Below are 27,494 nucleotides of genomic sequence, written 5' to 3'. Positions count from 1 at the left end.
CATAATATCCTGAAAAACTGACTTATGGAAATCTTCATGAGACTAATCAGAAAAAAACTATATCATATCATATCATATCCATTAAATAGAGCTTCATGATGTCAGGGTCATCATCTATATTCTCCATGCACATGTTCGGCACTAACTTGTGCATTATGTCTTTTCAGGAGACTGTTAAGCATTTTTATGGCACTGGATCATGGAAAACAAGAATAACGTCACTGTGTTTATTTTCATGGGACTTTCTCAAAATGAGAACATTGAAATCCTCTGCTTTGTATTATTTTTATTTTGCTACATTGCCATTTGGGTGGGAAACTTGCTCATAATAATTTCTATCACGTGCAGTCCACTAATGAACCAACCCATGTATTTCTTCCTTAATTGCCTCTCACTCTCCGACCTTTGCTACACCTCAACAGTGACACCTAAACTAATGGCTGATTTACTGGCAGAAAGGAAGACCATTTCCTACAGTAACTGCATGACACAGCTTTTTACCACACATTTATTTGGAGGCGTGGAGATCTTCATCCTCACAGGGATGGCCTATGACCGCTACGTGGCCATCTGTAAGCCCCTGCACTACACCGTCATCATGAGCAGAGAGAGGTGTCACACAATCATCACAGCCTGCTGTACTGGGGCCTTAATCCACTCTGCCAGTCAGTTCCTCCTCACCATCTTCCTACCCTTCTGTGGCCCCAATGAGATAGATCACTACTTCTGCGACGTGTATCCTTTACTGAAGCTGGCATGCACGGACACGGACAGAATTGGTCTCTTGGTCGTTGTTAATTCAGGACTGATTGCTCTGGTGACTTTTGTGATTTTGATGGTGTCCTATTTTCTGATATTATACACCCTTAGGGCTTACCCTGCAGAGAGCCGCTCCAAAGCTCTTTCCACTTGCACTTCCCACGTCACAGTTGTGGTTCTGTTTTTTGTGCCTATTCTCTTCATTTACATTCGGCCCGCCACAACTTTCCCAGAAGACAAAGTGTTTGCTCTTTTCTACACCATCATTGCCCCCATGTTCAACCCTCTGATCTACACACTGAGAAACATGGAAATGAAGAATGCCATGAAGAAAATGTGGTATCATCATTTATTTTGGGGAGGGAAGTAACTTGTATTAAGAACATTCTAGAATTTCATTTTAGGGTTCTACCTTGAGCCTTAGAAGTAAGAAGAAATATACACAGAGTATATCATGATTGCAAAAGCCAGCCACAGTTGGAGCTCAGAATCTTTAGCATTTCCTCAGACCTCTCCTGACTGGATAAATTTATTATTTTCCAAAGACTTTTTTTCTTCTTTTTTACTGAAGTATTATTGACACATAGCATCTGTCCATTTCAGGTATACATCACAGTGATTCAACATTTTTATACACTTTGAAATTATCCTCACAAGAAGTCTAATTATCATCTGTCACCATACAACATTATTATATTATTGATGATTAGACAATTTTCATTTATTTTTTCATTTCATTCTGCTTCTAATCTTCTCACATGCTATTCCAAAGTACTCCTTGATTAAATACTTTATCTTCAACATGTAATGAAGTCTTTTTTCTCCTCCTCTTGACTTCCACTATCACTGGAGTGTGTACCCCTGTTGATAGAAACAATAGGAAGTCATCTGGTAGATTAGAAATATAGGTAGTTTTTACTTCCAGCATCTCAGAAGAGAGCATATATAGTAGGTTTTTGAGCTGAGGGTAATAGGTACATGAGCTATTCAGCATTCATAAACACTCTTCTGTATGATATTTGAGCCTAGTTTCCCTCTCTCCCTTTCAGAAAGGAAACATAATATCCTCAACATTTGGATAAAGTTCATTTTGTGTTAGTTTCTCTTCTGGTTCAGGTTATAATCCTGAAAGATTATAAAGACCTGTAACATTAAGAACAGGTTTTGAAATAACTCAATACACTGTTACATTGCTACAAGGGTCCTTGTTTCTATGATTGGTCATTAGATTTAAGTTAACATTTATCCCTTTCTTTCTTGCACTGCCTACTCACTCTTCCCTTTGATTTAAGGTTAACCTTTAATATTGGGGCTCATTATCTACTAAGGTGTACCAAATCTTCATTCTTGACATTCTGAATCTTTAATGGTCCTGCCATTTTTTCTTGTTTTGCTTTTCATTTTTTTAAAATTAACACTTACTATTAGTTATAGAAATTTTAAGAAATGGGTTGTTCCAAATAGTGATTGTTCATGTCCCATTGTGTCAAACAAACAAATGTCATCTCATCATCAATACCAATTCCACCACTCCCCCCCCTTTTTTTTTAAGATTTCATTTGACAGACAGAGATCACAAGTAGGCAGAGAGCCAGGCAGAGAGAGAGGAAGGGAAGCAGGATCCCGCTGAGCAGAGAGCCCAATGTAGGGCACAAACCCACGATCCTAGGATCATGACCTGAGCCAAAGGCAGAGGCTTTAACCCACTGAGCCACACAGGTGCCCCTTCCAGCCCCATTTTATCTTTTGGTTTAGTAAAGGCATGAAGACCCCAAATGGTATCCAGGTGGCAACTTCAATTTCCAGTTCAATAAAGTAATTGTTGTGGCCCCTCATGAAACCATAAATCTATAACTAAAACCTAAAAGCCAGATGAGCTGAAAACTGTTGGTACAGGAAGCAGAATTATAAAGGACTTTAGTGTAATAATGAAGGAAGCACTTCCATATATATTCTTCAGTTCCATAGGATTCTAAAACTATTTATGGATGGCTCTGGGAGAGATATAACGATATGTTGGCCAACATATCCTTGAAAATATAATAGCACCTTTTCAGGGTGCTATTTCTCAATTGGTGGTCTGTTTGGAAGTCATTTGTTCACTGTATCTAAGCAGTTACCTAAGATAAATGGGATATGAATGAGTTCACTGAAGTTGCCATAAAATAATACCATAGATAGGATGGCTTAAACAACAAAAATATATTTTCTTTCACTTATGGGGTCTGAAAGACCATGGTCAAACTACTGACAGGTTTAGTTTCTTCAAAGGTCTGTCTCCTTGGCTTAACTGAAGGCTGCCTTCTCCATATGTCCTCACAGGGTCTTCTCTGTGAACACACATTCCTGGTGTTCTTTTCTTTGTGTCCAAATTTTCTCTTATAAGGATGCTTACCACAGCGGACTAGGGCCCACCATAAAGGCCTCATTTTAACTTAATTGCCCCTTTAATGGCCTATCTCTAAATAGTAACCTTCTGAGTTACTTGGATCTAGGTATTCAATATATGAAATTTCAGGAACTCAATTTGGCCTAGAATAGAGTATGTGGTAGGATCTATGAATTTCAATGTGTATGTCCACTACCAAGCATCTTTACTGGAAGAAATACATTACTGGATCAGAATCAATCTTAAGTGAAATAGTATGATGGTGAATAAGGCATTCCAGAACTCAATGCATTGTGCTGCTGGTACAAGCATTATAAGCAGGAAAGACAAATCTATATCCAGAATAAGTGTCTGTTTCAGTGAAGACAAATTTGGTTTCCTCCATGATGGAAGGTTTTCAGTGTAATCAACTTGCTATCTCAGCAGTGAGTGGACTCCCTGGGAAGCGAGTATGTTGAGCATTCAATGCTGGTGTGACAGAAATTAGCTTCCAAAAGAAATGAAATCTTGCCATTTGCGACAACATGGATGGAACTAGAGCGTATCATGCTTAGCAAAATAAGTCAAGCAGAGAAAGACAACTATCATATGATCTCCCTGATATGAGGAAGTGGTGATGCAACATGGGGGCATAAGTGGGTAGGAGAAGAATAAATGAAACAAGATGGGATTGGGAGGGAGACAAACCATAAGTGACTCTTAATCTCACAAAACAAACTGAGGGGGGCACCTGGGTGGCTCAGTGGATTAAGCCACTGCCTTCGGCTCAGGTCATGATCTCAGTGTCTTGGGATCGAGCCCCACATCGGGCTCTTTGCTCCGCGGGGAGCCTGCTTCTCTCTCTCTCTCTCTGCCTGCCTCTCTGCCTACTTGTGATCTCTCTCTCTGTCAAATAAATAAATAAAATCTAAAAAAAACAAAAACAAAAACAAAAAAAACCTGAGGGTTGCTGGGGGGAGGTGGGTTAGGAAAAGGGGGGTGGGGTTATGGACATTGTTGAGGGTATGTGCTTTGGTGAGTGCTGTGAAGTGTGTAAACCTGGCGATTCACAGACCTGTACCCCTGGGGATAAAAATATATGTTTATAAAAAATAAAAAATTAAAAAAAAAAGAAAGAAATTAGCTTCCAAACAAGGCCATAGAAATATTTCCTAACTGGCCCATATGGAGGTACCATATGTAGAGGCCAGACGTAGAATTTTATGGCCAACAGTTCATCTGATGTCTGGGCCCACAACCAGTGGCAACTGCCAGACCTGTAAGTCAAGATGACTCCAGATCTTTTCAGTTGCTAGCTAGTGGGTATTCCCAGTCCTTGTGTTTTCTCAGTTGAGACCTCAGACGTCATGTGGCATAGAGAAGCCATCCTCACTATGTTTATATTCCTGATCCATTGAGCCCAAGTTTATAGTAAATTACTTGTTTTACGCATGAAATTTGGGGTTATCTCTTGCAGTCATAACAACTACAAACATTTGGTACTCAGTAGTCACAGAAGCCAGATGAAAGTTTAGCGGGAAATTTAATATTGTTCAACCCTAGCAATAGCCTTCATAGGGAAACTTTCTAAACCACCTTGACCACTTTATTATTTTTTTAATGATGATTTATTTATTTATTTTAGAGAAAGCAGGGCGAGGGGTGGGGGAGAGGGCAAGAGATTTTCAAGCAGACTCTGCACCAACAGAGGAGCCAAATGCCAGGCTCGATCTCACAATCCTGAGATCACGACCTCAGCTGAAACCAAGATTCAGAGGCTTAAATTCCTGAGCCACCCAGGTGCCCCATCCATGGCTGCTTTAGCCTTAGACCAAATTAGTTAGAACTTGGGTAGCTGGGAAAAGAGGGTGGCTGATATCCACAAAACATTTCATCTCATTTAGCACCACTGAGAATTTCCTCCACAGTGTACAACATATAGTGAGCATTTGTATGACTTATATTTTGCCCATAAGGTCTACCCATATAGTCACACTTTCTACCCACACAAAGACCCTAAACACAAGTAAAACCTTTAGCAACTGTTACAAATTGGAATAGATCTAGGCCTCTAGTTATCTCTTGGTCTGTGCAAGGCAGACAATCCATGCACTGGTTGAGGATTTGTTAACAATATTTTCCTTAACCCCTATCTTTTTTAGTGCTTTTTTATTTGGGTTTTTAATGCTGCAGCATTCCATTTCAGTTGGTGCCAGAAAGAACTAAATATAATCATATGCAATCATATATTTCCTCTTCAGCCAATTTCCTCTAAAGTAACAGGAGATGACTGAGCGGAAGGAGATGATTTCACAGGAATTTTGTCAAAATCTCTTGAGCCTATCAGACCTGGCCTATCAGAGCCTATCAGAATAAAAGCATGGTTTTGTAAGGAAATAACTCAGGTGATGTTATTATATCATCCCAGGTCATGAGAATCTGTTCTCCTCTAGAAATACGGAGGAGGGAGTTCTATTTGAGCAGAGGTTTCAGGGAAGTTGGGTTCCCAAAATTCTCCGATTCATTTCCAAACCTCACCATCTCAGACAAATCAATCTATTTTTTTTTTTCTTTTTGTGTTTCTGTTGTTGACCTAAGAGACCTTAGAGGCTGTGTTTTCTGTTCCCTTTATAGCCCTCCAAAATCTATTATCAAACCCATGACCTCATTTCCATCAGGGTCTGTGTTTGGGCTTCTGAAGACCGAACTGCAACAGAAAAGCTCTCATCCTGATGGTCTGCCTGCAGTTGTGTAGACCAAGTAGTAACTACCTTATCCTTTATGTTAGCCTACCTAAGTCACCAACAGAGGTGAGTTTACTTTACAATCTTTATAACTGTGTCTTATCCACACACCATTCAAGCTCCACAGTCATTGTAAATCCCAGCACATCAATGTTGTTTATGGAAAATTGGTAAATTTGTTTTGTGTGGAAAGTAGGAAAAATGTTTTTCCAAACATAAGGTCAAATTGTTTATAGACAAGCATTATGAGTTTTCTCTCAGATTACTAACTTATGTGTTTTTCCATATAAAAAATATTTTTGTCTTGCATAGAATAATAACCAGCTTTATGTTTTTCAATGTTATTTAGACCATGGTTGCCCTAGTAACAACCAAATTCTTCACTTCTCTCCCAAATGAGTCCGCATACTGTCCTTATCTAGTCCTGATCATAACCAATGCATCATTTTCAGACATTCTCAGTCTGCCTCAAGTCTTTCTTCATATTGTTCACTCAGGTCAGAAAGTCTCTCAGTTGTACCTTTCATAATCTACAGTCGACCCTTGAACATGTGGGGATTAGGGACATGTATAACTTTTGAGCCCTGCCCCAAACTTAACTGCTAATCATCTACTGTTGACTGGAAGCCCCACCAATAACATGAGCAGTTCATTAACACATATTTTGTATGTCATACAAGATATATTTGTTATATACTGTATTTTTATAACAAAATAGTAAGAAACTCATAAGGAAGAGAAAATACAGTACTGTACTGTATTTATTGAAAAAACTACACATGTAACACAACTCACAGTTCAGGCCCAGGCTGTTCAAGGGTCAATGGTATTATCATGTGCTACTCAAGCTTCCCTCAGTTATGTGCCCCTTTCTAGCTATTTTAACCACATTTACCACTGTGTATCTTTTTTAATTGGGTTGCGTGGATTGCAAACACATCTTATTTCTTTTAGAGGAACATTTTATTCATTTTTTTGAACAAAATCCTCATTGTGGTATTTGTAGGAGGAAGTGTATACATTTGTACCAGCTCTCAGAGTTAAGTCTGTGGAAAGCAGTTGCCAATGTGGGGGATGGAGGAAGAAGTAGGGCTATTGGGGTATGAAGTTGCACACAGATACTTGTCACGCACTGTTCAATTCATTTATTCTCTGCTAAAGCAGACTTCAAAACCTGGCTTTAGGAATCTTTGCCATTTTCTAATTTAACATCTGCTGAGACATTGTTCCCTACTGTTCCTCAGAATCTTTTTCAACAGGGAGCACATGATTTATAGCCTATCAATAGTGAGTAGAAGTGTACTATTAGTTTGTGCTCCAATTCCTCAGGGTATAAAAAGTTATTAACCATGGAATAGCTATTTATTTTAAGACTGGAAAGGAACTAAGCCTTGCTCAGCTATACATTGCCCAACTTTTCTTTTGGGAAATGTCTCATCCCATAGAAAGATTGAGAGGGAGGTTTCGGATTATATTCTCCCACATAATCTACTTTATTTATTTATTTATTTTTTTTAAAGATTTTATTTATTTATTTGACAGAGAGACATCACAAGTAGGCAGAGAGGCAGGCAGAGAGAGAGAGAGGAGGAAGCAGGCTCCCTGCTGAGCAGAGAGCCCGATGCGGGACTCGATCCCAGGACCCTGAGATCATGACCTGAGCCGAAGGCAGCGGCTTAACCCACTGAGCCACCCAGGCGCCCCACACATAATCTACTTTAAATGTCACTTGGAATTTAAACAGAAAACTTCTATATATTTCCAACACTAAAACCAATGAATATACAACTTTTGGGTAGAAAACAAACCAAAGCATTTTTCAAAATAAATGCCAATGATGATTTTATTTCCTTCTAGTTTCAAAAATCAGGAGAAAATGCTTCTCTTTGTAAGAGAAATAGGGAAGTCCCAGAATCAGGACTTACATGGGCTATGTTCACAGTGAAATTCAGTAATCTTCAGCAGCAAAATTAAGCACTCATTTTGACTATTGAAAACACCAGATTCCACCTTTTACTCAGAGATAACGAAATTTATATAATGAGATAATAACCTGGTAAGTAAAAATCCAACCAACACATAGTAAATAAATGACTTTCAAATTAAAAAAAAGAAAAAACTATATATATTAAAAAGTATATATACAGATATATACACACATATATAATAAGTTTATATATATATATTAAATTTTTATGTATAAGTCTGTTGATATGATAGGTGCATTTCCCTCTTCAAGTTTTGCAAAAATTTTATAACATAACAGTCCATTACATTAGTACAATTCAATGACTGATTAATAACTGGGCAGCTATATGTAGAAGAATGAAACCCCACCATTCTCTTACACTGTACCCAAAGATAAACTCAAAATGGATAAAAGAACTCAACGTGAGACAGGAATCCATCAGAATCCTAGAGGAGAACATAGGCAGTAATCTCTTCGATATCAGCCACAGCAACTTCTTTCAATATATGTCTCCAAAGGCAAAGGAAACAAAAGCAAAAATAAACTTTTGGGACTTTATCAAAATGAAAAGCTTCTGCACAGCAAAGGAAAGAGTCAAAAAAACAAAGAGGCAACCCATGGAATGGGAGAAAATATTTACAAATGACAGTACAGACAAAAGGTTGATATCCAGGATCTATAATGAACTCCTCAAACTCAACACACACAAAACAGACAATCATATCAAAAAATGGGCGGAAGATATGAACAGACACTTCTCCAATGAAGACATATAAATGGCTATCAGACACATGAAAAAATGTTCATCATCACTAGCCCTCAGGGAGATTCAAATTAAAACCAAATTGATATATCACCTTACACCAGTTAGAATGGCCAAAATTAGCAAGACAGGAAACAACATGTTTTGGAGGGGATGTGGAGAAAGGGGTACCCTCTTACACTGTCGGTGGGAATTCAAGTTGATGCAGCCTCTTTGGAGAACAGTGTGGCGATTCCTCAAGAAATTAAAAATAGAACTTCCCTATGACCCTGCCATTGCACTAATGGGTATTTACCCCAAAGATACAGATGTAGTGAAAAGAAGGGCCATATGTACCCCAATGTTTGTAGCAACAATGGCCATGGTTGCCAAACTATGGAAAGAACCAAGATGTCCTTCAATGGACGAATGGATAAGGAAAATGTGACATTGTGAACATCATTTCTCATCGCTTTTAGCTCGTCCCTAATCAATTCCATTTGGTCATCCATGGCTTTCTCCAACCTAGCTATTGCCTGGATAATTGTTAGCCTGAATTCTCTTTCTGACATATTATCTATTTTGATAGCCATTAGCTCTGTTGCAAAAGGTCCATCCTCTGTATTTTTCTTCTGTTGGGCATTCCTCCTCCTAGTCATTTTGGTGGGAAATGACTGAACAGATGTAGCTGGATGTATCAACTGTGGTGCAGTCAAGGTGCACCCTGGAACACTTCTGAGCAATCAGGATTCCCCACCCAAACGGGAGACAAAAGAAAAGAAAAAGAAAAAAAAAATAAAAGAAAAAAAAATAGAGAGAGAGAGAGAGAGAAACAGGAAAGAAAGGGAAGATGAAAGAGAAGGTTCAGTCCAGATGGGCCCCAATGTAAGATTTATGAAGTAGACAAACAAAAACAGACAAACAAAAAGACTGATACAAGTATATGACAAGAGAAAAAAAGATATATAATATATATATATATATAATATATATATTATATATCTGCAAATAAAGGAAGAACCTCGTCAAAAAGAACCCCAAGTGTAAGATTTATATGTTATCAGGACAAACACAAAAACACAGAAATAATGGTGGAAGAAGAAGATGGGAGAGTGGTTATAAATTCTCAGTGTGTGCGAGGAAGGTTGTTTTGATTCTTCTTGGATGTATCTTAATATCTTTGTTAAAGGACTTTCCTAAGATAAAGGGGGATTAAAAATTAGTTTACCTATAGGGGTAGTATTGATTGGGGAAAGGGGATTACTTTGAAGTTTAACTCTATATGAATATCAGAAGATAAAAATAAAAAGGAATAAGCTAGACTAAATTAAACTAAAATTTGAAAAAAGAATCAAAAAATAGAAATGCAAAAGAAAAACGTAGGTGTATGTATCAAAAAGTTCAGGTTAGAAGGGTATTATGGAATTTGATGTACTGTACAACTCGCTGTGATGGTAAATAGGTTAAAAAAATTACCTATGTGAAAAAAAAAAAAAAAAGAACCAGAATAGTGGGAACGAGTGAAAAATAAGTTTTCCTATGAAGTAGTGGTTGTTCTCTTGTAGTCCTTTTTTTTTCCTTTTTTTTTTTTTTTCTTTGTTGGTTTGTTTTCTGGGGGAGGGGCCTGCCACGTGGTTTGTCAGTCAATGATGTTTCCTGAGTTAAGTCCTCCCGCCCCCCTCAAGGGGGTGGGCTCTGAGGAAACTGATTTTTTTCAGGCTTTTGTTCTCTGGCGGTTTTTATGTTCACTTTTTTTTCCTCTCACCTTTACTGCTTTTGATGTTTTTTGTAGTTTTAGAGGAAAACAAATGGCACCCTGATCTCCCTCTCAGAGAGAAGCCTCAGTCTGGGTGCAGAGCTTAAATAAGTTCCCCCTTGGCCTCTGGCAGAGCAGGTTCCAAGTTGCAGACCCTGGGGGCGCAGGATCTTTGGGCTTGTACCCAAAGCCAAGGCGGTGGTGGCTGTCTGGGAGCTCCCGACTGCCAGAGGCGTTCTAAGCAGCAATCGCACACTGAGATTTTGCCGCTGGCCTGGGCTGGGAGTGCCTGGTCTTGCTGGGTCTAAGAGTGCCCAGCTTGCAAGCACCTCTTTCAAGGGCGGCTATAGGTTGCGCGCCTGTCTCAGGCACTGAGAACAGGGCGCAGGTCCGAGAGCCCCGGGCTGGGCTTTTGCGTACCTCTGTCAGGGAAGAGTTTGGGGTGCGGGGCTTAGGCTTTGAAACAATGGCGCAGGTCAAAGAGCGCTGGCTGGGCCCTTTGTAACTCTCTCAGGGGAGCATGAGGGACGTGCGTGCGTATCTCAGGCTTTGTAGTAGGTCTCACGCGTTCTGCCCACCGGCGTGGCTCCCATCCCCTCACAGGAGCCAGAACCCACGCATTCTCTGGCGCGCTGGTGGCTTAGGGACCAAGAACTGGTTTCTCCACCACACTCTCTCTGCCTCAGCACCAGGGAGACTGTCCTGGGACCGGAGACTTAAGCCCCTGTCCCTAGCCGCCCAGATTCCCACAATTTCCCCCCTGTGATCCTTTGCTCTTTTGGAGTGCTTTCAACCAGTCTTCAAGTTAATGCTGGTCCCCAGACTCAGGGCACTCTCGCTGGAATTGGGGTATTACTTTCCAACTGGTCGCCTTGGTGGCTCCCTCCCCCTTTTGTTTATCTTCCGATATCAGTCCGCCGCCATTCCCTCTCCACTTTACCTGCCCACTGGCGTCTTCTGCCCCTGTAGAGATCCAGACGTGTAGAATTCTGATCTCAGGATGATTTCATGGGTGAATGGAGTTCTTTGGTAGGTAATCAGCTCACTTTGGGGGTACAGGTTGAAAAGGCGCCTCCTCCTACTTCCCTACCATCTTGTCCCCCGCCTCTATTTTTAATTTCTTAAGGAATCTCCACATCATTCTCCAAAATGGCTGCACCAATTTGCATTCCCACCAACAGTATAAGAGGGTTCCCCTTCCTCCACATCCTCTCCAACACACATTGTTTCCTGTCTTGTTAATTTTGGCCATTCTAACTGGTGTAAGGTGGTATCTCAATGTGGTTTTCATTTGAATCCCCCCTATACCTAATGATAATGATCTTGCTTTCATGTATCTGATAGCCACTAGTATGTCTTCATTGGAGAAGTGTCTGTTCATGTCTTCTGCCCATTTTTTTTAACACGATTATCTGATCTGTGTGTGTGTTGAGTTTGAGAAGTTCTTTCTAGATACTGGATACCAGCCTTTTATCTGTACTGTCATTTGTGAATATCTTCTCCCATTCTGTGGGTTGCCTCTTTGTTTTGTTGACTGTTTCCTTTGCTATGCAGAAGATTTTGATCTTGAGTCAGTTTTGATCTTGAGTGCCAAAAGTTTTGGTCTTGAGTCCCAAAAGTTCATTATAACTTTTGTTTCCTTTGCCTTTGGAGACATATCTTGAAAGAAGTTGCTGTGGCTGATAGTGAAGAGGTTATTGCTTATGTTCTCTTCTATGATTCTGAATGATTCCTGCCTCATGTTGAGGTCTTTTATCCATTTTGAGTTTATCTTTGTGTATGGTGTAAGAGAATGATCGAGTTTCATTCTTCTACATATAGCTGTCCAATTTTCCCATCACCATTTATTGAAGACACTATCTTTTATGCACTGGATATTTTTTCCTGCTTTGTTTAAGATTATTTGGCCATAGAGCTAAGAGTCCATATCTCAGCTCTCTACTCTGTTCCACTGGTTGATGTGTCTGTTTTTATGCCAGTACCATGCTGTCTTCGTGATCACAGCTTTGTAGTAAAGCTTGAAATCAGGCAATGTGATACCCTCAGTTTTGTTTTTCTTTTTCAACATTTCCTTAGCAATCCAGGGTCTCTTTAGATTCCATTAAAATTTTAGGATTGTTTGCTCCAGCTCTTTCAAAAATGCTGGTGGAATTTTGATCGGAATGATGTTGAAAGAATAGATTGCTCTAGGCAGTATAGACATTTTAACAATGCTTATTTTTCTGATCCATGAGCATAAAATGATCTTCCATCTTTTTGTGTCTTCTTTGATTTCTTTCATGGGTATTCTGTAGTTCTTCGAGTACAGGTCCTTTACCCTTTTGGTTAGGTTTATTCCCAGGTATCTTATGGTTCTTGGTGCTATAGTCAATGGAATTGATTCCCTAATTTCTCTTTCTGTATTTTCATTGTTAGTGTATAAGAAATCCACTGATTTCTGTGCATTGATTTTGTATGCTGCCACATTACTGAATAGAAGAATGAGTTCTAGTAGTTTAGGGGTGGAGGTGGGTTTTGTGTACAAAGTATCATGTCATTTGCAAAGAGAGTTTGACTTCTTCATTGCCAATTTTGATACCTTTTATTTCTTTTTGTTTCCTGATTGGTAGGACTGTTGGTAGGACTTCTAATACTATGTTGAACAAGAGTGGTGAGAGTGGGCATCCTTGTCGTGTTCCTAATCTCACCGGGAAGGCTGTGAGCTTTTTCCCATCGAGGATGATGTGTGCTGTGTGTTTTTCATAGATAGATAGACTTTATGAAGTTCAGGAATGTTCCCTCTATCCATTTACATTGAAGCGTTTTAATCAGGAATGGATGCTGGACTTTGTCAAATGAATTTTCTGCATCAATTGAGAGGACCATGTGTTTCTTTTCTCTTCTCTTATTGATTTGTTCTATCACATTGATTGATTTGTGAATGTTGATCCATCCTTGCAACTCATGGATGAAGCCCACATGGTCATGGTGGATAATCTTTTTAATATGCTGTTAGATCCTATTTTCTAGGATCTGGTTGAGAACCTTAGCATCCATATTTATCAGGGATATTGGTCTGAAATTCTCTTTTCTGGTGTGGTCTTTGCCTGGTTTGGGGATCAAGGTCATGCTGGCTTCATAAAAAGAGTCTGGACATTTTCCTTCCCCTTCAATTTTTGAAACAGGTTCAGGAAAATAGGCGTTATTTTTTCTTTGAAAGTTTGGTAAAATTCCCCAGGGAATCCATCAGGTCTGGGCTCTTGTTGTTTGGGAGGTTTTTGTTCACTGTTTCAATTTCATTACTAGATATCAGTCTATTCAGGTTGTCAGTTTCTTCCTGGCTCAATTTTGGAAGTTTATAGTTTTCCAGGAATGCATCCATTTCGTCTAGGTTGCTTAACTTCTTGGGATATAACTGTTGATAATAATTTCTGATGATTGTTTCTATTTCCTTGGTGTTAGTTGTGTTCTCTCCTTTTTCATTAATAATTTTATTAATTTGGGTCCTCTCTCCTTTCTTTTGGATTAGTTTGGCCAATGTTTTATCAATCTTATTGATTCTTCCAAAAAACAAGCTTCTAGTTACATTGATATGTTCCACTGTATGTCCCGTTTCTATCTCATTGATCTCTGCTCTAATCTTGATTATTTCCCTTCTTGTGTGTGGAATTGGCTTAATTTGTTGTTGATTCTCCAGTTCTTCAAGGTGTAGAGATGGCTGGTGTATTTAGGATTTTTCAGTTTTTTTGTGTGGGAGGCTTGGATGGCTGTGTATTTCCCCCTTAGAACCACCTTTGCTGTATCCCATACGTTTTGGGCCAAAGTGTCTTCATTCTCATTGGTTTCCATGAGTTGTTTAAGTTCTTTGATTTCCAGGTTGATACAAGGATTCTTAAGCAAGGTGGTCTTTAGCTTCCAGGTGTTTGAGTTCCTTCCAAACTTTTCCTTGTGATTGAGCTCCAGTTTCAAAGCATTGTGATCTGAGAATATGCAGGGAATAATCTCAGTCTTTTGGTATCAGTTGAGCCCTGATTTGTGACCCAGTATGTGGTCTATTCTGGAGAAGGTTCCATGTGCACTCGAGAAGAATGAGTATTCCGTTGTTTTAGGGTAGAATGTTCAGTATATATCTATGAGGTCCATCTGGTCCAATGTGTCATTCAATGCTTTTATTTCTTTATTGATTGTCTGCTTGGATGATCTTTCTATTACTGAGAGTGGTGTGTTAAGATCTCCTACTATTAATGCATTCATATCCATATGAATCTTTATCTTGATTAACAGTTTTCTTATGTAATTGGCTGCTCCCATATTGGGGTCATAAATATTTACAATTGTTAGCTCTTCTTGGTGGATAGTCCCTTTAAGAATGATGTAGTGTCCTTCTATATCTCTGACTATAGTCTTTTTTTTTTAAAGATTTTATTTGTTATTTATTTGATAGACAGAGGTCACAAGTAGGCAGAGAGTCAGGCAGAGAGAGAGGGAGAAGCAAGCTCCCCGCTGAGCGGAGCGCCTGATGCGGGGCTCGATCCTAGGACCGTGGGATCATGACCTGAGCTAAAGACAGAGGCTTTAACCCACTGAGTCACCCAGGCACCCCAGCTCTGACTACAGTCTTAGGTTTAAAATCTAACTTATCTCATATGAGAATCATTACCCCAGCCTTCTTTTGAGGTTCATTGGCATGAAAGATTCTTCTCCATCCCTTTACTTTCAGTCTGGGTGTATCTTTAGGTTTGAAATGGGTCTCTTGTAGACAAGATATGGATGAGTCCCATTGTTTTATTCAATATACAACCCTTTGTCGTTTTATGGGCATGTTTAGGTCATTCACGTTGAGAGTGATTATTGAGAGATACATTTTTAATGACATTGTGTTACCTGTGAAGTCTTTGTTTCTATAGATTGTCTTCATATATTTCTGTTCAATGATATTCTTAGGATTTTTCCTCTTTTAATAAAACCCCCCTTAATATTTCTTACAGAGTCGGCTTCGTGGTCGCATACTCTTTTAAACCTTGTTGGTCTTGGAAGTTCTTTATCTCTCCATCCATTTTGAATGTCATTCTTGCTGGATAAATTATTCTTGGCTGCATGTTCTTCTCATTTAGTGCCCTGAATACATCTTGCAAGCCCTTTCTTGCTTGCCAGGTTTCTGTGGGTAGGTCTGATGATATTCTAATGGGCTTTCCTCTGTATGTAAGGGATTTATTTGCCCTAGCTGCTTTCAAGAGCTCCTGTCTACAATTATGATCCCTCATTTTCACTATCAGATGTCTTGAGCTCTTTCTACATTCTATGAACTTGGGGGCAGAACTTTCTGCCTCTAGGACATAAACGCTGGTTGCATTCTCAAGATTGGGAAAGTTTTTATAGAGAATTTGTTCAACTATATCTTCTAGTCTTCTTTCTTTCTCCTCCCCCTCAGGGATTCCAAGAATTCTGACGTTGGAACATTTCATGGACTCATTTTTTCCCCTAGTTCTGTTTTCATGGCTTCTAAGCTGTTTATTCCAGGTTTCCTCCTGGTCCTCTTTTCTGTCTGTTTGTCATCCAGATCACTGATTCTATCTTCTGCCTCAGTTACCTTAGCTTTTAGAAAATTTAGGTTAGATTGGAACTCACTGAGAACATTGTGAATATCATCCCTGGTGGCTTTCACTTCTGCCCTAATCAATTCCATTTTGTCATCCATGGCTTTCTCCCGCCTAGCTATTTCCTGGATAATTGTTAGCCTGAATTCTTTTTCCAACATACTGTCTACATTTATATCCAATAGCTCTGATGCAGAAGGCCCAGTCTCTGAATTTTTCTTGTGTTGGGCATTCCTCCTCTTTGTCATTTTGGTGAGAGATGGCTGAACAGATGTGTAGCTGAATGTATGGACCATGGTGCAGGCAAGGTGGACACTGGATTGGTTCTGAGAAATCAAGAGTCCCCACCCAAAAGAAAGAAAAAAGAAAAAAAAATGAGAGAGAGACAGGAAAAAAAAAAAAGAAATAAAGATAAGGAAAAAAAAAAAAAAGAGAGAGAGAGAGAGAAGGCCCAGTGCAAATGGGCCCCAAGGTAAGATTTATGAAGTTATGAAGTACACAAAGAAAAGCAGACAAACAAAAAGACCAACAAAAGTAGATGACAAGAGGAAAAAAATGAATAAATTAATTAAAACAAAACAACAACAACAACAAAAAAGAACCTTGTCAAAAAGAACCACAGGTATAAGATTTACATACTACCAGGACAAAAACAAATGCACAGAATCACTGGCAGAAGAACAAGATGGGAGAGTGGTTATAAATTCTCAGTGTTGGCGAGGAAGGTTATTTTGATTCTTCCTGCATGTATCTTGATATCTTTGTTAAAGGACTCAAGTTTCCTAAGATAAAGGGGGATTAAAAACTGGTTTACCTATAGGGGTAGCATTGATTGGGGAAAGGGGACTACCTTGAAGCTTATCTCTATATGAATATTTAAAAAAAAAAGAATAAACTAACCTGAAATAAAATAAAATTTAAAAAAAATTAAAAAAATAGAAAAGCAAAAAAAAAACACCAGTATATGTATCAAAAAGGTCAGTTTAAAAAGTTATTATGGAATTTAATGCATTAGACATCTCACTGTGATGGTAAATAGGTTAAAAAGTTATATATTTAAAAACAACAACAACAACAACAACAACAAAAGAAGATAGTCCCTACAGCGCAGCTCAGAAAAACTTCCCAGAACAGGGCATTAGGTTATGTTAGCAAGATGAACACTTTGGTGATCACAATTGGGAAATTTTAATACATAGGATATTCACTGCACTATATGAAGTTGTTTGTCCTAATAAGCAAAACAAATAAAATTCTTTATTTAGCTCCTAAGAAGAAGAAAAAGAAAATACATTTTGGTAGGCTTCAAATAAGGGCAGTGGTTTTAGGTGAAGGAATGCTGTACATAGAACACTGGATTGCCACACATCCACACACATGTGCAGAAGTACACAGTATAGGAAATAAGATCTTCCTAGAGTTTCTATCTCTTCTGTAATCAGAATAAAGAGACTTGAGTAGACCATGTAGAATGAGGGAGAAAATATTTTATTTCTGTGCAAAGCATATGATAACACAGCAAAAATTACAAAGAGGAAGTTATATTGAAAACAGTTATTGCAGAATATGTCATACAATGGCAACTTTGAGTGTTGTTCTGACACAGACAGAATATGAGTATATTTATTATAAAAAGTAAAAAATAATTTTAAAAGTATGCTGTAGGGGTGCCTGGTTTGCTAAGATGGTTAAGCATTTACCTTCAGCTCAGGTCATGATCTCAGGTCCTGGGATGGAGCCCTGCATCAGTCTCCCAGCTTAGTGGGGAGCCTACTTCTCCCTCTTAGCCCCCATCCCCTGATTGTGCTTTCTCTCCCTATATCTGTTTCTCAAATAAATACATACAATATTAAAAAAAATAAACAAATAAAAGCAGGATATTGGAACAGGAATCTGAAAGTTGTCCAAGGTGTTAAAAGACAAAATAAGAAACAAATATAGGATATTCTAATTAGAACTTTGATGGATAAAAAGGAGTGGCTATATTTTAAGAAAAATAGGGTGGATGGAATCTTGATATTAACAGTTTACCAGAACACTGAATTCAAAAGAAGAAATGATAGAAAAAAGTAGATACATTATGAATGAAGTAAGAGAAAACAGCCTGTGTCTATCGGATTCCAGGATTTGGGTAACAGGAAAAAAAAAAAAAAATTGAAAGATAACAATTGGGAATTTCTGAAAACTGATGAAAATAATCTTTACAAAATTGCAGGAAAGAAATATATTTGTCTCTTTTTAAAGATTTTATTCATTTATTTGAGAGAAAGAGAGTGAGAGATAGCATGAGTGGTAGCAGAGAAAGATAGAGGAGAGGCAGGTTATCCGCTGAGCAGGGAGAGCCTGATGCAGGGCTTGATCCCAGGACCCTGGGACCAAGAACCTGAGCTAAAGGAAGATGTTGAACCAACTGAGCCATCCAGGCACCCACAAAAAGATTTGCTCTTAACAAGAATCATAGAAAACACTATGTCCAGTCAATATTTCAATCATAATATGAGTAGAAAACAGAAGAAAATGGAATTGCTTCATGAAAGCACTAAAAGGAAAATGTTATCCTTGACTTCTAAATTTTTCAAGAAGAGTAAAATGAGGATGTTTCAGTACAATGGAACAACAATGAAAAATAACCAAGATCTGACTACAAAGCTATGCTCAGTAAAAGAAGTTATGCAGAATGTTTTCATTAAAAAGGGAGGGAGTCTGAGAAGGAAGAAAGATGCCAGGCAGAACGGAGAATTAGAGAAGTAGTAGGCGTATTTGTAAGCCTAAAATTACATTAAATTAGGCCATCTTATCTAACATGTGAGATAAAGCCTAGAAAAACAAAAGAAAGATCCTGTCCACAACATCATGGGTTGTGGTTGGAAGAAAATGATCAGAAAAACAACAGTTTGTGCTCTTGCCTTCCCAAAGCACTTCCCACTTGCTGGGTGACTGACTGTTTTGGCCACGGCTTCAACCTCTACTCTTCCAATCCCAACTTTGGGGAGGGTACCCCTCTTCCAAGTTTATTCTTTGGGTATTCTTCTTCAGTCCTAGGTTACTTCTAAAACTCTCATTGAAGTATAAATGCTCTACAATACACTGCACATATTTAAAATGTACAATCTGATCAAGTTGGGACATAAGTATAAACCTCTGACTCCATCACCATAATCAAGACTGGGAGAGTATCCAGCCCTCTGAAAAGTTTTCCCTGATACCTGGTGATTTGCTTTGGGTCTTTATAGATTAGTTTGTGTTCTCTAGATTTTTAAATAAATTTATCATGCAGTATATAATCTATGTTCACTAGCTTCTTTCCTTATGTTTATTTGGAGATTAATCCATATCGTTACACACATCAGATGTGCATTCCATGTTCATTGCTGCATGGATTCTACCCTGCAAATTCCACAGTTCTGCTCTTTGGAATTTGGCTCATTCCCAGTTTGGGCTACTCCAAACAAACCTGCTTGCAGACATTTATGCACAAGTTTCTGTGTGAACTGTATGCTTCACTTCTGTCAGGTAAATCCTAAGGTGTGGAATGGTTGATCATATGCAGCTGTATGTTTCACATGTGAAGAAACCACCAAACTGTCTTTTCAAAGCTATATCCCCAGAGGAAGGTTATGAGTGTTCCCACTTCTCTTCCACTCTTCCTATACGAATTTTCTTATTTTTAGCCATCTTACAAGGTGTGAACTGGCTTTTCATTGCAGTTTTAATTTGCATTTCACAAATAGCTAGTGATATTGAGCAGATTCTCATGCACTTACTTGACATGGTGAAAAGAGTGCAGTGTCTTATGGGGAAATGTCTTTTCAATCTTTGGCCCATCTTAAAGATTTTCATCTAAGATGTTGAATTTTTATTTTAATTTTTATGTTTTTAAAGATTTCATTTATTTATTTGACAGAGAGAGAGAGATCACAAGAAGGCAGAGTGCAGGCAGAGGGAGAGAAAGAAGCAGACTCTCTGCTGAGCAAGAAGCCTGATGCGGGGCTTGATCCTAGGACTCCGGGATCATTACCTGAGCCATAGGCAGATGCTTAGGTGACTGAGCCATCCAGGCATCCTTAAATTGTTGAATTTTTAGACATAAAATTGCTTATATTGTTCTCTGATTAATCTTTCAGTATTTGCAAAATTTGTAGTGATGTCACTTCTCTCATTCTTGATATTGGTAATTTGTGTCTTCTTCCCTTTGCTCTCCGTCACTCTGGACAGAGGTTTATCAACATTATGGAATTTCTCAAACAGATTTTTTTGCTTTCAATTTTCCTTATTGTTTTTCCCTTTTGTTTTTCATGGATTTTTACTTTGATCTTCATTATTCCCTTCTTTTCACGTGGCTTAATTTGCTCTTCTTTTTCTAATTTAAACCTGGAGGCTGAGGACATTAATCTGAACCCTTTATTCTTTTCCAGTCTAGATTTTTTTTTAAAGATTTTATTTATTTGTCAGAGAGAGAGAGAGAGAGAGAGAGCGCACAGGCAGAGTGGCAGGCAGAGTCAGAGGGAGAGGCAGGCTCCCTGCGGGGCAAGGAGCCCGATGTGGGACTCGATCCCAGGACGCTGGGATCATGACCTGAGCCGCAGCTGCTTAACCAACTGAGCCACCCAGATGCCCCTCCAGTCTAGATGTTTAATGCAATAAATTTCCCTCCAAGTTCCGTATTACCAGGACTCCAAACTCTGATATATTTTATTTTCAATTTCATTCATATAAAGCTACTTTCTAATTTCCCTTTTGATTTCTTCTTGATCCAGGAGGTGACTTAGAAGTAAGTGCCTTATATAATTTCCAGATATTTTCTAGATTTCTTTTTAATATTTTTCATTTGATTCCACTGTGGTCAGAGAAAATACTAAGAAGGGCTAGAGTCCTTTTATTACTGAGACTTACTTGATGGACCAGAATAATGATGTATCCTAGTCAAAGCTTTTAGCTAACTTGACAAGAATATGTATTCTGCTAGAGTTAGATGAAGTATTTCATAGAGACAATCAAGTCAAGCCAGTTAGTTGATGGTTTTGCTCAAGTCTACTAATATCTTTGCTGATTTTCTGTGTACTTGTTCCATTAATTATTAATAGATGTGTTCTGAAATATTCAACCATATTGTGAATTTGTCTATTTTTCCTAAAGATTCTGTAAGTTGCTGTTTTATGAACGGATAGCCCTGTTACTAGGGTCATAAATATTTAGGTAGTTATGTCTCCTTGATTAGTTGGCCCCTTTATCATATGACATGAATTTTTTTTATCTTTCATAATATTTTTTGCTCTTAAATTTTCTCTGATAATTGAAAAGCCTTTCCCTCTTTCATTGGCATTAGCATTATTTATCTTTTCCGTCCTTTTACCTCTAATCTATTATTTGTATCTTCCTATGTAAAATACATAATTTTCTGTTTCCAGAGTATAGTTAGGTTGCGTGGCTTTTTTGTTTGTTTTTGTTTTGCTTTGTTTTGTTTGTATATCCTATGAGGCCTTTTAACTTTACTGCTTAGACTATTCCCATATAATGTGATTATTGATAAGTTGGAGTGTAAGTCTATCATCTTGTAATAAATTTCTATTAATTCTATTTGTTCTTTTTTTTTGCTTCTCTTCCCTTGAATCAATTGAGCATTCTCATGATACCACTTTATGTATAGTATAATAGCATTACAATAATATCCTTCCATTTCTCTCTTCCCAACATTTATGTAATGTTGCCATACCTTTTAGTGCAACAAAAGTTATGAAGACCAGATATATTGTTATTATTTTGGAAACCAGCTCTGTTATCTTGAGCAAGCTATTTAATCTCTAGAAGATTCCTTTTTTCCCCCATTTGAGGAATAAGGGCAATAAGTACCATGAAAATTTTTTAATAATTAAATCAGATAATGTATTTGAAATGCTTAATACAGTGATTAACATATAAGAATTTAAAAATGCTTATAAATATTATGATTAGTTTACTATGTGAGTTGTTCTAGATGGGATGCCATAAAACACTGATTATCTGAAGTCATATGAGTACACACATACGTGGATTTTCTGTTCAAGAAAGGAGGCCACCTGCGTGGGTCATATAGTGGTGAGCATGGCTGCTTCCAAGAAGGGAGGCCACCTGAATTTCAGTGCACATGATTCTGAGTCTGTGTACCTTGCAGCACTGCAACCACACAAAGGAAAGTGCCTGGTAGTAATGAGAATAAGAGCTGTACCTATTTGGTTGGTTATCCTCTCCAATATTTTTCAACAAATCCTATGAGTGCTTTTCCAACCTACAAATAAGAGTGAGGATTTATTTTAATTTTTAATCTATTTTTTATTTTTTATTTATTTATTTTTCCCTTCTTCTTAACAATCCAACCCTCCATTGCAGCAGTGAAAGTTAATTACTATTGGGTGTGGGTGCTGGTCCAGGAGAAAAGTGGTATGACAAGTCATTGACTTGTTCACTGTGATTAATCTCATGTTTTTTTTTTTTTTTTTTTGTTAATGACTCTTGTTGGGACTCTGGACATTATCTCTCTGATTTTCTTTTACCTTCTCCACTGTAGAAATAGAGATTTCTCTAAAACAAACCAATGCTCTCATAGTGTTACCAATTTTTCCCTCTGGCTTTTCAGAGGAAGAAATTAGCCCAAACAGGCAGAAGTTCTTTAACTACTCTGGATCTGTATAACAATAGTGACCTCTAGAGACACAGTGCCCAGAGCTTGGCTAATGTAACAATGGAAATAAATTGAAAGCCTGAAAATTCCCAGGAGGCTAGGGAATATAAACTTGGACAGTGTTCTTTACTGAGGATCTTTTAAGAACTACTCCTGGGAACACAATGTCTGTAAATTTCAAAATAAAAAAGTTCTTATGATCTCTTCTCAGTTTGTATTGGTCCTTGGAGAGCAAATGGCTTGCAGGCATAAACCTGAAAGACCTGACTTCTAGGGCAAAGATATGTAGGATGCCCTAGCAGACAATCCAAAATGCTCTTGTTTACTTCTAAGTATGAACGGGGGTCAGGGAATTATATCTGCATTTAAAATCTTAGATCACTTTCCTGTGAAGTGGACACATATTTCTCTGTGAATCAGGATAGTTTGCAGTGATATTTATATTTTCACCCACTTTGCAAAAGGATAGGAACTTCCTTCCTGCAAATTCAAGGAAAGTGATAATAATAGATATTTTTAGAGAATTTACTGAGATTTGTTTGAATCAGTGCTTTGTATTCTCACATTTTCAGATGTAAATGCCAGTGAAGGGCTAACAAACTATGTAACTAAAGGGGGCATATGTGTGACCAAGACATTCTCTTGACTAACTGAAAACCTGAAGACCATGCACAACTGATGCTCAGGTAATCACACTTATAACCTCCTATTTTAGGCTCACTAGATCTATTTGACACTTATTCTGTTATCTTAAGCATGATACTTTCTGGTGTGGTGTATTCAGATTTAAACAAGAGTAAGAAAAAGCAATATTTAGTCTTTATTGTATATTACAAACAGAATTTGTGTTTTTGAAAAATACATGTGAACATAGTGAAATCTTTAGACTGCCAGTGACTTTCCAGCTTCCAATCTTTGAAGAAAATCCCATCCCTGAAATTAGCATCTCTTCAATTTTTTTAGATTCACCTGAATCAGGTAAAGTAAGTTTGTAGTAAGGCACATGTTGAGTACATCAATAGAAATATATGTATTTAGTATATACTTACCCGGGTTAAAGTATAGGAGAATGCGGTTTTACAAAGCCGGTGGTAACTCATAAGGAGAGTACAGGACTGTTAGGCAGACTACAAAATTACAGACTGGCTTTTTAATTTAATTTTGGTAGCATGGAAAAAGACCATTTTCTTAAAATTAAGTGTTCAGGGGCTCCTGGGTGGCTCAATGGGTTAAAGCCTCCTCTTTTGGCCACAGGGATAGGACCCACGGACAGGAAGAGATGCTGCCCTGAGTTGTGAGGGATGGCAGGTTATGTACCATAGGGTTGGGGGAAGGTAAGGGAAAGGGAGTTTTCAATAAAACTTTCATATGCTAAAGAGGATCCACAAGGTACCTGATACCTGAGGTCTTGCCAGCAACAAAGGTCTTTCCCTTTTAGCAAGCCATTATCATTAACATAGTTGGGACTTAAAGAATGCCACATTGGTGACCCAGGAGTGGGAGTGAGGGGGAGATGGCCAGGTGTCAGCCTTTTGCTTTGTCCTCAGCCAGCCTTCTGCTCCCTCCTCAGTAGTATAAAGGAAGCTTGAATAAAAGTGGTCTGTCCTCTACCTTACTTTTTCTTCCCCATCATTTCTAATTCGGTCTGCATTGCTTTAGTGATGTTACAAATGATGTTCTTCATTTTTATGTTTAATGTTTTGAAGATTAAAAAAAAATGTCATGTATTTCCCCTGCTTAAATTTTATAGTGATCTTGGAGTCTGTCATCTCTCAAGAGATGAAAATTATGGTAATTCGTCCACTGCTATCTTCTCTGATGCATGCCCCTTTCCTGGGGGAAGCTACACTGAAAGAATAAGAATTAGGACATATACTTTATAAATATTTCAGTTTATTGGCTCTTTAATATGGGATAGTCATTTAGATTCTCTTAATCTGTTCTTCTACACTGAAAAGAATATGGTGGTAGTAGATGAGTATTTTAGTATTTAAATCATTCTCGTAATTAGACTTACTATTTGATAAGTATTTTCAAATTTATCTGTTTCAGTTTTTATGCTTAATTATCTAAATGAATGCAATATTATAGATTCATAAATTAGTTATTGTTTGCAACTGTAATGGTAACAATATACATGAAGATATAAAAAAAACATTAAATTATGGGAGAACTATAACTTGTATACAATTTTAAGGATAGAACTTGATGCTTTCATGTTAAAAAGGGAGATTAGTGGGGCTCCTAGGTGGCTCAGTCGTGAAGCACCTGACTTTGACTCACTTCATGATGCCAGGGTCCTGGGATGGAGCCCCACATCAGGCTCCCTGTTTGGCAAAAAGTCTACTTCTACGTCTCCCCCTCCCTACTTGTGTTCCCTCTCACTGTGTCTCTGTCTAATAAATAAATAAAATCTTAAAAAAAAAAAAAAAGGAGACTAGAATGTCTTCAATTTCCATTAGTGTCCTTTTCTTTCTTTATTTACATTATGAAATTTAATGGTTATGGAGTTTACCTTCAAACATTCTTTTACACTAAAAAGTTAGAAATATACATATTTTTGAAATTATTTTTCAACATTTCACTGACAAAAGAAATCAACTTTTTGTTGGATTTCAAGTATTTTTGCCTTATAACAATAGCTAGCAAGATAGATTTCTCAAGCTCAAGCTATTATATACACCCCACACCCACCCTTATAGTTCAAATAATATTGTTTGCAATCCTAATCACCCAACTCACAATTTAAGCAGATGTGTTTTTGTGTCTCTTTTTTTAAATGCAATGCACTATCCTTGCTCCTCTGTCTCTAACCCATTTAGGAGGAAGTTCCATATCATGTGGGGAAAAGGAACATTACCTAGAACAAAAGCCTGCTGTGAATAAAGAACACAATGGAAAATGATAAGTAAAATAAATTTCCTGCATTAAATTAATGCCTCTACTATCTAAAGGTTATAACTAACAGTGGCACAATTTCATGTTAGAAAATAGTAATTTTTAAATCATTACATTTTCAAAATTAAATCAAAAGTATTTTTAGTATTTCAAAATGAGAGAATGTTTGAAAAAATTTTAAAAAATCATTGCAAAATCAGTTTTGATTCCTAAAGGGAAAACATGTAATAATATTGGTTTATAAATTAGCTATTGTGATTTGTTGAATTAGGTTTATATTTTGTTAACAGATCTTATATGATTGTGTTTACATTGTCAATGTTTTCATCCAATTTTTTTTTCTTTTTCAGATAGTTATTTGTGCATAATACACAATTTATGGAAAGTCAGAGAAACATCTCAGAATTCATCCTTTTGGGACTTTCCTATAACCAGAACATACAAAAATTTTGCTTTGCTTTCTTCTTATTTTGTTATGTTTCCATCTTGCTGGGAAATCTCCTAATTCTTGTCTCTGTTCGATGTAGTGACCTTTTTTACCAACCGATGTACTATTTCCTCAGCCACTTAGCCTTAATGGACATTTGCTACACCTCCTGTGTGACACCCAAACTGATTGGTGACCTGCTACTGGCTAGAAAAACCATCTCTTATGATAACTGCATGTTACAGGTCTTTGCCTTGCACTTCCTGGGAATGATTGAAATTCTCATCCTTACCATCATGGCCTTTGATCGCTACGCTGCCATCTGCAAACCTCTCCACTACCTGCTTATCATGAACAGGACAAGGTGCCATCTCCTAGTCTTGGCTGCGTGGGCTGGCGGGGCTCTCCATTCTTTTCCTCAATTATTGATGGCAATCCAATTGCCCTTTTGTGGTCCTAATGAAATCGATCACTACTTTTGTGATATCTTCCCTCTGCTGAAAGTTGCCTGCACTGATACCTACATCACTGGGGTCCTTGTGGTTGCCAATTCAGGAATGGTCACTTTAGTAACCTTTGTTCTCTTGTTTGGGTCTTATGTTGTTATATTAGTCAGTTTAGGAAATCGCTCAGCTGAGGGAAGACGCAAAGCTCTCTCTACCTGTGGGTCTCATATCACTGTGGTGATCCTATGTTTTGGACCTTTAATCTTTGTCTACCTTCGACCTCCTACCAGTTTCCCTGAGGACAAAATATTTGCTCTATTTTACACCATCATTGCGCCTATGTTCAATCCCCTAATCTACACCTTGAGAAATACAGAGATGAAAAAAGCCATGAGAAGGGTTTGGTGTCAAAGGATATTTTCAGAAGAAAAACATAATTGACTTGTCCTACTCAATAAATGCTGAAATCTTCATGCAGGAGCAAAAATGAACTTGAAATCAGAGAGCTCTGATCATTCAGATCATTGAAACCAATGAATTCACTTAATGACAATGAAACCAATGACATTCACTTAATGAATGTCAGAGATGATAAGCTGCGGAATTATCAGTAAGGTCACAATTTTACTAATGAAACTGGGATTGGGTAGGAACACAAGTATATTAAAAATATTCTGGGCTAAAGGAATGATGGTGGCTATGTCACATACAGTAAGCATTTCTGAAGCTTTGAGGCTGCTTGTGAACTTTAATATTTATTTGAATATGAAATTTATACATGAAGATTTGACAACATTTTGGCATTCTGTAGAGATGGAGATAAAAGTGGTTTTCAGAAATTAAGAAAATTTTTTTTGTTATTGAGCTTTATTTTCTGTAGGAAATTCATCTAAATCTTATCTGAAATAAATTGTGTGATGAAAAAATCCATGCAGATAACTTGATTCTAAACCAAAGAAAAAGCAAAGTAAAAGAGGCGCTCATACTTGCCCTGTGGGAGCTGCCACACCCCCTCCCACCCGCCTTAACGTGTCATAGATAGGGACAAAGGGACAGGGGGGAATTTTCATTTCTGTTGTCATGGTTATTACATCACAGATACTCACAATGTGGAAAGACAAGATGAGAAAAGTAGTAGACCATATCCCTTC

The 27,494-nt window shown here is 37.8% G+C and overlaps 2 protein-coding genes across 2 annotated transcripts; both read left to right on the top strand.

The window, feature by feature from the left end:
- The first annotated feature begins 199 nt into the window (after nucleotides 1–199).
- LOC116599169 (olfactory receptor 4P4-like) lies at nucleotides 200–23,219 on the top strand. Its single transcript, XM_032358887.1, has 2 exons — nucleotides 200–1,095; nucleotides 23,145–23,219. Exons 1-2 carry the CDS (start codon nucleotides 200–202, stop codon nucleotides 23,158–23,160), a joined length of 912 nt encoding a protein of 303 aa, XP_032214778.1. The 3' UTR covers nucleotides 23,161–23,219.
- Nucleotides 23,210–26,784, top strand: LOC116599168 (olfactory receptor 4P4-like). Its single transcript, XM_032358886.1, has 3 exons — nucleotides 23,210–23,258; nucleotides 25,395–25,480; nucleotides 25,825–26,784. The coding sequence occupies exon 3, from the start codon at nucleotides 25,849–25,851 to the stop codon at nucleotides 26,782–26,784; it is 936 nt and encodes a 311-aa protein (XP_032214777.1). The 5' UTR covers nucleotides 23,210–23,258; nucleotides 25,395–25,480; nucleotides 25,825–25,848.
- The last annotated feature ends 710 nt before the right edge of the window (nucleotides 26,785–27,494 follow it).

This window comes from Mustela erminea, chromosome 9 (genome assembly GCF_009829155.1).
Source record: "Mustela erminea isolate mMusErm1 chromosome 9, mMusErm1.Pri, whole genome shotgun sequence".
Classification (NCBI taxonomy): Eukaryota; Metazoa; Chordata; class Mammalia; order Carnivora; family Mustelidae; genus Mustela; species Mustela erminea.
Note: the sequence above shows the minus strand (reverse complement) of the source record. Positions and strands in the feature narration are given on the sequence as shown.